At 40.3% G+C, this 10,724-nt stretch overlaps 1 protein-coding gene across 2 annotated transcripts in view; it reads left to right on the top strand.

The window, feature by feature from the left end:
• The window catches only part of phyhip (phytanoyl-CoA 2-hydroxylase interacting protein), a 23,065-nt gene extending 12,341 nt beyond the window's left edge, over positions 1 to 10,724 (top strand). For both annotated transcript variants that reach the window (XM_083554259.1, XM_083554260.1), the window contains exons 2-6: positions 4,442 to 4,621; positions 8,563 to 8,697; positions 8,815 to 8,854; positions 9,114 to 9,231; positions 9,689 to 10,724. In XM_083554259.1, the coding sequence (XP_083410385.1) occupies positions 4,442 to 4,621; positions 8,563 to 8,697; positions 8,815 to 8,854; positions 9,114 to 9,231; positions 9,689 to 10,223 (1,008 nt within the window). In that variant the 3' untranslated portion in view covers positions 10,224 to 10,724. The remainder of the gene's footprint in view (positions 1 to 4,441; positions 4,622 to 8,562; positions 8,698 to 8,814; positions 8,855 to 9,113; positions 9,232 to 9,688) is intronic.

Genomic DNA, 10,724 nt, shown 5'->3' with positions numbered 1-10,724 from the left:
TTGTTTAAAAAATGTCTATATGTTTATCTTTAAAAACTTGCAGCTGTATCTCTAATTTAGACCATTGGGGTTTCATTTGGGTTCAAATACATTTAAAATACAGACTGGCATGTTTGCCTCTGTGTGTGTGTGTGTGTGTGTGTGTGTGTGTGTGTGTCCCAAATCTGTTTCATGGTTGATTTCTGTGTTGGTTGGGTGTATCATTATTATTCAATACCCGTGACCTTGCTCTAGAGGGTGCCAATAATTTTGGAGTTGTTTGCATTAGTGTTATTCAATCCCTGAACAAAGCTTTCTAAAACTGACTTTTTTTTTTTATTTTTTTTTTTTTATGAAATGAAAGTGGAGCATGTGTGTGTGTGTGTGTGTGTGTGTGTGTGTGTGTGTGTGTGTGTGTGTGTGTGTGTGTGTGTGAGTGAGTGAGTGAAATTTAAGGCTTTGATAGAAGTCCTTGGAGATTTTTAGTGCTCTATATTAACTCAGAGAAACAGAGAGAGCTCTCAGGAGAGGATGCTGTTTCCATGACGCTGAAACAGCAGCGCCATTGCGTTACCAAGGCGTTACCACGGCATCACCACATCGTCAAAGAGGTGTTACTATCTGAGTGCTACACTATAGGAAAGATGTTTATTAGCTCGTAAACTCTGCAAAGTCTCACACACACACACGCACACACACACACACACACACACACACACACACACACACACACAATACTGGGTGGACATGCATGACAGACTCAGGGTTACGAGAGTTCTTTGTCATCTTCTGACAGCCATATTAACAGCGCGCACACACACACAGACACACATACGCACACACACACCATTCCTCTGCTATCCAAATGTAATCACTCAGCCAGGATTATAGCTAGCATATTAGCATAAACCACCACACACTTACCCATTAACTTTCATATAGGCTAGCTTACTCATAAAAATAAAAACACATAATATTAGCAGCCATCTTAGACTATAGATGCTGGTGTAATTACACAGGTGAAAAGCTAAAATCTCCAAATTCTTCACCACACAGCTTTCCCGACAGCAGGATAGAAACACGGATTAGCTTGTAAGAAGTTAAACGCTAATCAAATCTGTGTGTCATTTACTCAGTCACTCGTCTGTAGCACGAAAGCGAAGCAGGTTGAAAGCAAATGATATCGAACTGATTTATTTGCCTTGTAAACTATAGCAACAAAAGTATTGGGACACCTGACAATTCCAGCCATATGTGGTTCTTTCCCAAATTGTTAGCAGAAAGTCGGAGGCACACAATTGGACAGGACGTCTTTGGATGCAGTAGCATGAAATGTTCCCTTTACTTAAACGAGGAGACCCAAATAGAAGATCTCCATAAAGATCTGCTTTAAATGGTTTGGGAGTGGAAGATTTCCTACTGTAGAAGTCCAACCCTATTCTATATGAATGAATGTGAACACTGACTGCACCCCAGGCCTCCCTACCTTCTCATCTCACCTACATCACTACCTGACTTTGCTAACAGCCTTGTGGATGAAGGAATCGCCACAAAATATAGTGGAACATCTTCTTAGATGAGTTGAGCTTATTATAACATCAAATGAGGTCCTAATGTGGAATGGTATGTTCTAAAAGACAGTTTTATACTCCGGTGTCCACAAACCTTTGTTAATATAGTGTATAGAAGGATTATAGCTAGTTTTATTGTTGATAGTTAGCAATGCTAGCCTGTGCTGTGATAGCTAATTAATAACTAGCACGTCATCTGATTAGCCTGCAAGAAAATACTGAGCGACCCGAGTAACTGAATGAACTAGAAAAGAAACGCTAATAGAAATCTGTTCTCAGGTGGATCTTTAGCGTATAAGTGATTTAACAATAATAATATCCTTACAGTCAGCGCACTCCGATAATATATATCTACAATTTAAATTTTTTGTGTCCAACAATATCTTGTGATGTGACTTGATTTGCAATTCATGTCTATCAATTTTCATTAACTGTTAGCAGAAACAGCCTCGTAGCACCACTACATAACTGAAGCTTATAGCTTTTATAATATTAGCATATCAGATCTTAAAGCTAATCAAATACAACAGTCCTCTGACTCACAGTTCCGGGTGGTTATGAGTCCAGTGTGTGTGTTTTACGTAACAGAATTGCACTGAGGCGTGGAAGAGTGTGAAATATTGTGAGCTTTATGTCTGGGGTTTATGGAGAGAACGACCTCAGAGAGAGGAGAAAGAAGATGTGGTCATAATTCAAAGTCCTGACGCTTTCCCTCTCTCGTGCTGTGTGGAGCGTGTGATAATGGGTTTTCTCTCTGTGTGTGTGTGTGTGTGTGTGTGTGTGTGTGTGTGTGTGTGTGTGTGTGTGTGTGTGTTTGTACACTCTCTTTTCAATCACTTCGGCTAATCGAACCCATAACGCATGCCATCACCTCCACCACACAGCTATCACTAATCACTACACCAGAGAGACTGGAACTGCAGCACACACACACACACACACACACACACACACACACACACACACACATTTGAAAGGAAGTTCTAAAGATTCAGAGACGGGTTTTTAAATCCGATCTGATACAATCTGATTTAAAGGTTTGATTCTCACTTAGACAGAATGAGAGAGAGGGAAAGAGAGAGAGAGAGAGAGAGAGAGAGAGAGAGAGAGAGAGAGAGAAAGAGAGAGAGAGAGATGGTCCTTCACTTCAAACATACTCATCTCTCATTTTCTACACATAATTTGGATTTTATGAACAGTCCTATCTATCTATCTATCTATCTATCTATCTATCTATCTATCTATCTATCTATCTATCTATCTATCTATCTATCTATCTATCTATCTATCTATCTATCTATCTATCTATCTATCTATCTTCCTGCCTATTAATCCGTTTGTCTCTCTGTTTGTCAGTCTGTCTTTCTCTCTGTCTGTTTATTTGTCTGCCTGTTTTTCTTTCTGTCTGCTTCTCCATCTGTCTGTCTGTAAAAGTTTGAGCAACTGTCGACTAAAGACATAATGAAGGTGAATAAAACTAGATAATAACACACTGGCAGCATCCACAACCCGACCTCATCATAACTCCTTACAGCTGCACATGAAGCCCCTGTGTTTTCATGACACTCTTTCATTAATGAGTCTGGCAAGAAATTCTGACTAAATGTTTGTTATTTAATCCTGACATTTTACTGCTCAGCCTCGCAAGACATTTCACACCTCTCACAACCGCACCGGGATGTTGTGAGTGTGTGAGTGACGTCTGGTAAGGTGATGATTGTTACACGTGAAATCAGATTAACGGCGGTAATAACCGATCGCCCTGTCAGAATTCACTGACTGCAGGAAGCATTTATCACCAACATCATTCCTTCATTTCTTTATTTCTACAGCACTTTTACATTTACTCAAAGCAGCTTTACACAGATGGAGCCATTATAAAAGATTGTGTACGTTTGTTCTGTATAAGTGTACGTTTATCCCTGATGAGTGAGCCAGTGGCAACTGTGGTGAAGGAAAAACTCCCTGAGATGGTATGAGGAAGAAGCCTTGAGAAGAACCAGACTCAAGAGGGAACATCATCCTCATCATCGAATGTCCAATCATTACAGTTCCAGCATTGTTGTGGTGTTAAGTGTTTCACGCTTAAATTCAACATGTGGTCCTGAGCTGGTGTAGTAGACTGTTGATATTAATTACAGTCCAAATTTATCCTCAAAGTTCTTGTGTTGTTCAATAATAACATTTTCTTACACAAACCCACAAACATGCACACAAGCTCCCACACTGCTCAGTCCAGAGCTATGTTTCACCAGATCACACTGCAAATTGTTTTTTTTTATCTATCTATCTATCTATCTATCTATCTATCTATCTATCTATCTATCTATCTATCTATCTATCTATCTATCTATCTATCTATCTATCTATCTGTCTGTCTGTTTGTCTGTCTGTCTGTCTGTCCGTCTGTCCGTCCGTCCGTCCGTCCGTCCGTCCGTCCGTCCGTCTATCCATCTATCTATGTTTTTTGTTTAGCTCTTTAGGTTTTCCTTTTTTAAATTTTTTTATTTGTTTTTTTACTCCAGGGTCATCTATAAACTGTGCTCTTATTAATCATTAGAATAAAGAATGCTAAAACTGAATGAGACATAGAGACAGACAGAGAGAGAGAGAGAGTGAAAGAGTGAAGAGAGAGAGAGAGAGAGAGAGAGAGAGAGAGAGAGAGAGAGAGAGAGAGAGAGAGAAGGTGATGCGGTTTGATGGGTCATGCATCCAAAGGTTAATTGAATTTTGTCTGAGGAGAGCAGATTGCTTTTTCATTGGCCTGCTGTAATTTTTCACCTCTTGACATCTCTCTCTCTCTCTCTCTCTCTCTCTCTCTCTCTCTCTCTCTCTCTCTCTCTCTCTCTCTCTCTCTCCCTCTTTCCCTCACCCTCTCCCTGTCTCCGCAGGTGATGGCTGAAGTGGTAGGTCTCCTCTCCACACCCCATAACGTCCAAATCAGTGAGGTGACCTGTGACTCGTTCCGTGTCGCCTGGGAGATGACCCCGGAGGATGCGGGGCGAGTGACGCATTACTTCATCGACCTGAGCCGCAAAGCCGGAGGAGAGAGGAACCGCTTCAAACACAGAGTGAGTACATCAAAATCACGCGTGGGATTTTTTCCCCTCACCACTAAACACATCTCAGTCTGACTCACTGGTCTGGCTGTTCATATCTGAAGCATGGATGTTTTTTGTTTTACGCACCATTCGGTGTAATCTCTAGTGTGAGCCTAAAGGGTATAAAGTAAAGGGTTACTGTAGTTATTATTACTGTTATGGTTTCTTACAATCTGACATCTTCTGTTTTGTAAGATAAAAATTCATTTACCTCACATGTTCTTCCCATATGACAAATTTAACTCATGAACATGGGATAAAATATTTAGTGGGAAAATCAATTTTTTATAAAAACATATTTTACATATGATAAAAGTTATACTCCCTATATATCTATTTCCATCCCTTGGTTTAACTGCTCACTGTTAAAACAATAAATGTGTTTTTCAAACCTTAGAAATTTTCCAGCACTGTCATATCCTTAATAAAAAAAAAGAGACTTAAAATAATCTAAGAAATAATTTTTCATCTATTTGTAATTGTATTTAAAGTTTTTTCTTCCTATCCTGTTTCTCTCCCAAAACCCAAAGACCTAACTGCTAAAATCCCACGCAATGTCTTCATCACTAAAAGTACCCGAGTCTTGGAGCTCGTCCCCCTTAATGCTTGTTACGTGAATGCTTTTCTGCTCACCACGGCTGTAAAGAGTGCTTATGTAGGTTATCGTAGCCTTCTCGTCTGCTCCAATACGTCAGTCCCTGCTTCTCAAACCCATCGCTTTAATGGCATTCACTGGATGTTTTTTCTTTTGTTTATGTTCATTCTGTTTACAGTTACTAGAGATTGGATTGTTACTGTTCTGTTATTAGAGATTGGATTCGATTTATCTATAAAAAGTGCAGGTAGGCGGTAGTGAGTAGTAGTACAGGGGTGTACTGTGGAGAGAAATGAGTAAAAATATCTATCCATCATTCATTCCACTGAGCAGTTGTGGGGTTCAGAGCCATGTTTTGGAGAACAGTAGTGGCAGCTTGGTGAGGCTGAGATTTGAACTCACGACCTTCAAATCTAAGCTACCGTCTAACCGTGTCTAAGAAAACGTCTACAAAAGAACTACTAGCTGTCAGTACAGGGTTTGTTTGATCTACTTTAAGCTACAGTGGGTTTAAAGGAAATATCAATCGGACATGTCCCTATTTTAGACATAAAACTAGAAATGAGAAACTATTATAGTTGTATTCAGTTGGAAAAAAAAAACGTTTATACGGATTTAAAATATCACTGGCACTCGGGTTCTTCATTTGGGGCCAGTTTTTCTTAAGGTGAATCTGGATCTTTGATGATCACAAATGTTGAGCTCTGTAGCTCCTAGTTTTATAACCATAAAGACTGTATAAGACTGTAGAAAGATCATTACTTACTTGCTCATGTTAGTTCTCACTCTCCAGTGTTTGTATTGTTGAAATATTTATGATCAAACTCTTGATGTCACCCATATGAGGATGGGTTCCCCTTATGAGTCTGGTTCCTCTCAAGGTTTCTTCCTCATTACATCTAAGGGAGTTTTTCCTTGCCACAGTCGCCACGGCTGCTCATCAGGGATAAACACACACCATTCACCTTCACTGTTGATTTCTGTAAAGCTGCTTTGAGACAATGTCTGTTGTGAAAAGCAATAGAAATAAACTTGACTTGACTTTTTCTCACCACTGGTTTAATTATTAGGAATAAATATTGTGTTCATTTTTATTTAATATGTCTGTACGTCTATAAACCTGCTTTGTGACAACGTTCATTGCTCAAAGTACTTTTTTTTAATAAATAAAAATGATTTTAATTGGTAATGACTACAAAACCGCAGGAAGTGAACTCCTCTGCAAGCGCTGACACTGGAGTCTCCTTCAAGATTTATCGTTTTCTCTTTTGTAGGAGAAAAAAGAAAAAAAAGGAAACCGAGACTGAAAGCGGCATCGACAATAGATCTTTTCTCAGAAAGACAATCAACGGCGTTTAGCTTTTTTTTTTTTTCTGTTCCATTTAGAACATCAAAGTCCATTATGATCTGATCGATAAAGTTTTTCCATGTTTCATCTTTGATATTCTGCCAGAAAAATAGAGAGATACAGAGAGAGAGAGAGAGAGAGAGAGAGAGAGAGAGAGAGAGAGATAGGGAGAGAGAGGAAGTACACATGAAAGTGCTGGAGGTTTTGGAGATCAGATTATCAGTCGCTTTTCCGGTCGCTTCTCATCTTGAAACCCGAAAGACCTCGTCATGAAAAGTGCCGTAGGCTTGGTGACTCATCACACGCTCCCTTCCTCTTCAATAACAACAAAAAACACACGGTGAGCTGAGAAAGGCCACTGTGCCGGAGCGCTCACCAAGCAGACGGCTCAAAAAGACGTTGAACTCGTCGATAAAATGTGTGCATCATAAATAAACATCAATGCATAAACCATTGCTCCTTGGGGTTTGGTTCTCAACATGGCTGCCTTGAAAACGCACCTGATTTTACCTTCTCGTGAGTTGATTTTTTACACATTATTCCTTGAATAATGTTTCCCTCAATGTCCACGTAATGCAGCTCTTTTTTTCGGTCAGCTGCAGAAAATCGCTGCTAAATGCGTTTATAATCACGTTCGTTTCCACCACGGTCTTCGCTTTACTCCAGATCGAAGGATGGGGTTGCTATGGTTATGAGATCCTGCACTTCCGGTAATTGGTTTCGCTTGTCAAAGGACCCGAGACTTCACAACAAAAACTAATTAGCTCTGATATTAGTCCCTGATAAGAAGGAGGGATATTTCGAGTGCACGGCCGTCGGACGCCTCAAAATGTGCAAACAGCAGAATTAACACAATTCTTGTGTTGAGTTTTAAGTAAATTGGTCTGAATTTACTCCTGAGTGTTGATGTGACGTCAGAACGGTATTAAGACCATTTATGAAGCATGCAGTCAATAAACAAAAGTACTTTTTCTAGTTATATGCAGTTCTTCGTCAAACTGTCGCATGCAGTAGCAGAAGACTTTCCCTTCACTTATACTAGGAGACCCAAAAACCTGTTCCAGCATGACAATACCCCTGTGCACAAAGCCAGAAGATCTCCATGAAGATATGCTTTCCATGGGTTGGGGTGGAAGGTCTTCTGCTCTAGCGAACACTGTGAACGCTGACTGCACCCCAGGAGCCTCCTCACCTTCTCACCTCCATCAGTACCTCACTTTACTAACACCCTTGTAAACAATAGCTGAACAAGAGCTCCTACAGCATCAGACCAAGACTCCAAGAGAATAATCTTGATTGAGCAATAAGTGATATAAGGAATAAAACCCCAGAAATTTGGAAATTATTACTGTTATATTTCAAATCTAGAATGACACGTCATACTTAAAAATTATCATAATATTGATAACATATTGCATATCTTTATGGAGATCTTCTGGCTTTGTGCACAGGGGTATTGTCATGCTGGAACATGGTTATGTTTATTATTATGAAACATCCACGTAGCATTTATATTTACATTGATGTACATCATTTGGTAGCTATGGGTTTAACGACCTTGCTCATGGGCCCGTGAGTGGCAGCTTGGTGTGGCTGGGATTTGAACTTATGGCCTTCAGATCTAAGCTGAGATCTAAAAACTCCCCATGTCTAGCTATGATCAAAGTGTCTATGAAGTGTCTAGTAGCTGTGTCTGCTAGTCAACAAAGTGTCTACTAGCTGTTAAGGAAGTGTATATTACCTGTCTTCAGATTGTCTATTAAGAGTCTAATAGCTGTCTACAAAGTGTCTACTAGCAGATCGAGAAGCTAAGTATGTACTGTCTTCTTTCTTTTAACAGGAAAAATTACCGGTCTACTGCTGTCTATGAACTGTCTGGTAGTGGTCTACAAAATGTCTACTTTTTCTTCCAGTGTCTACTAGTTTTGAAAGAATGCTCTAAAACCATGTTTCCTTCTGTTTTCCCAGGATGTTCCCACTAAGCTGGTGGCTAAGGCAGTGCCTCTACCAATGGCAGTGAGAGGACACTGGTTCCTGAGCCCTCGTACCGAGTACTGTGTGGCCGTACAGACCGCCATCCGCCAGCCGGACGGAGACTACCAGGTCCACTCTTCCTCCTTTCATTCATTTCTTATTCTGGAATGTGTTCATGGTCCTCGTTAATGACTATTTCTCATTATTATTATTATTTTTATATTGATATTATTGCTTTTATTACAGGTGTCTGAGTGGAGTCAGGTGGTGGAGTTCTGCACTGGGGGTACAAATCATCATTTTCCTCAATCGAGTTTTCCAGTTACTGTCTACTTTCACGTTTTAATTAATTTCCTACATTACCCATAATGCCATTCTGGTAACGGTGCAGTGAGATTAGCTTTAATTAGCTCAGAGTCCAGACACCAAACATGTTACGGCTGATTAACTGCATCTGGAGTTGTTTGATAGTGTTCCTGTGCTGTAGATCTGATTTCACTGTGCTGTAATGTATTTGTGACCAATATAAGGCTATTCTATTCTAGATTATGCTGTAGATCATCTGCAGCAGCTCCTGGATAAAGCACAAGGTGTAGCTGGAAGGCTGCTGCGCTTCTCTGTGTTTTATCGCAACCAGCATCCTGAATACTTCCACTATGTCAGGTTAGTTTCAGGTCATCATCTTACCCCACCCTCAAAGCTTATTGACTACAAAGTGTCTACAGGCTGTCTACGATTGTTAACTGTCCAAGAAGTGTGTACAAGCCTTGAAACCTGACTCATTAGGTTTTTATGGTTTTAGTAAAGGGACTGAGGTGGACTGAGCAGAAACTCTTCTGTTCTGCTGCTTCAAGTTTGCAAACAATGTAGAACCAAAGCAGCTTAAAAAAAAATAAATAAATAAATAAATAAAAAAAAAAAAAAAATATATATATATATATATATATATATATATATATATATATATATATATATATATATATATATATATATAAACAGCCAAATGCTAATTTCTCTTAGCAATAGCTTGGCCCCTCTTTCTAACTTGTTATATCTGAAGCCCTCCGTCAGATTTAGTTTGTCTTCAACTACTTCTCGGTATCCTTTTTCCCCCCAAAAGAACGGAATGTGGAGGTTTAATGCCCACATCTCTGAAAGACAACAGCGGTAGCCACGGCTCGCCCATCAATGAAAAGCTCCATGGCGTCTTCCTGAGCTGCAACACCGAGTTCGACACGGGCCTCCCCCCTAAAGACTCCCCCTACGGCCCACTTCGCTTCCAGATCTCCGCCGCACTCCTCCTGAAGCCCGAGACGCACCTCTACTTTGCCGATTTCTACTGCATGTACACAGCGTATCACTACGTCGTCCTGGTTCTGGCACCTGTCGGCTCGGAGGGCGACCACTTCTGCAACGGCCGTCTCCCCCGTCTGGACCTGGCATCCAACCCTTTCCTGACATACACCCCCATGGAGGAACCGATGTTCTGTCACGCCAGTGACGTCATCCTGGAGGTCCTGTATACAGAAGCGCTGCCTTTGGAGCAAGGCACGGTGGAGCAGATCAGCGGCCATCACCAGCTCATGAGCCTCTCCACAGCCAACGCAAAGAAGGACCCAAGCTGCAAGGTGTGTAACATCAGCGTCGGACGCTGAGAGACAGGGTCCGGACCGAACTGCTGCATCGTTTTCGGCGCAACATTCTGCATTTAGAATTGCGTTAGAGCAACGTGTCGTAGAGGAGGAAGTAAAGAGTCTTAGTTCCTGATGGAAAAACTCGCACGTCCTCTTTATTTAATGATTTCAGGATCATCAGGCCAAATGATCTTAGCATTGATACTAAGCCATAAAATGCACATATACTGCCAAATCAGTCAAAGGAATCCGCTACGTACTATTGTTATCTAAATACAGCTGAAAAAGTTTGAACCTTCTTGACATGAGTTTTTCTCTAAAGTGCTCAGCATGTTCGAGTTCTAAGATTATATATATAAAAAATTGTTTATCTTAATATATTCGTAATGGCTCTATATAATGAATTATTTTCTTCTTCATGGATTTGTACCCTCTATTGTTTCCCCCCAACTTTTCTTTAAATGATTGCAATCCTGAAATAATATCTGTTTTAAAAAATATATATTTTTGTTTCTTTTGAAA

Source organism: Silurus aristotelis, assembly GCF_946808225.1.
Source record: "Silurus aristotelis genome assembly, chromosome: 11".
Taxonomy (NCBI): Eukaryota; Metazoa; Chordata; class Actinopteri; order Siluriformes; family Siluridae; genus Silurus; species Silurus aristotelis.
The sequence above is the reverse complement of the archived record's forward strand: the minus strand, read 5'-3'. Positions and strand labels throughout refer to the sequence as shown.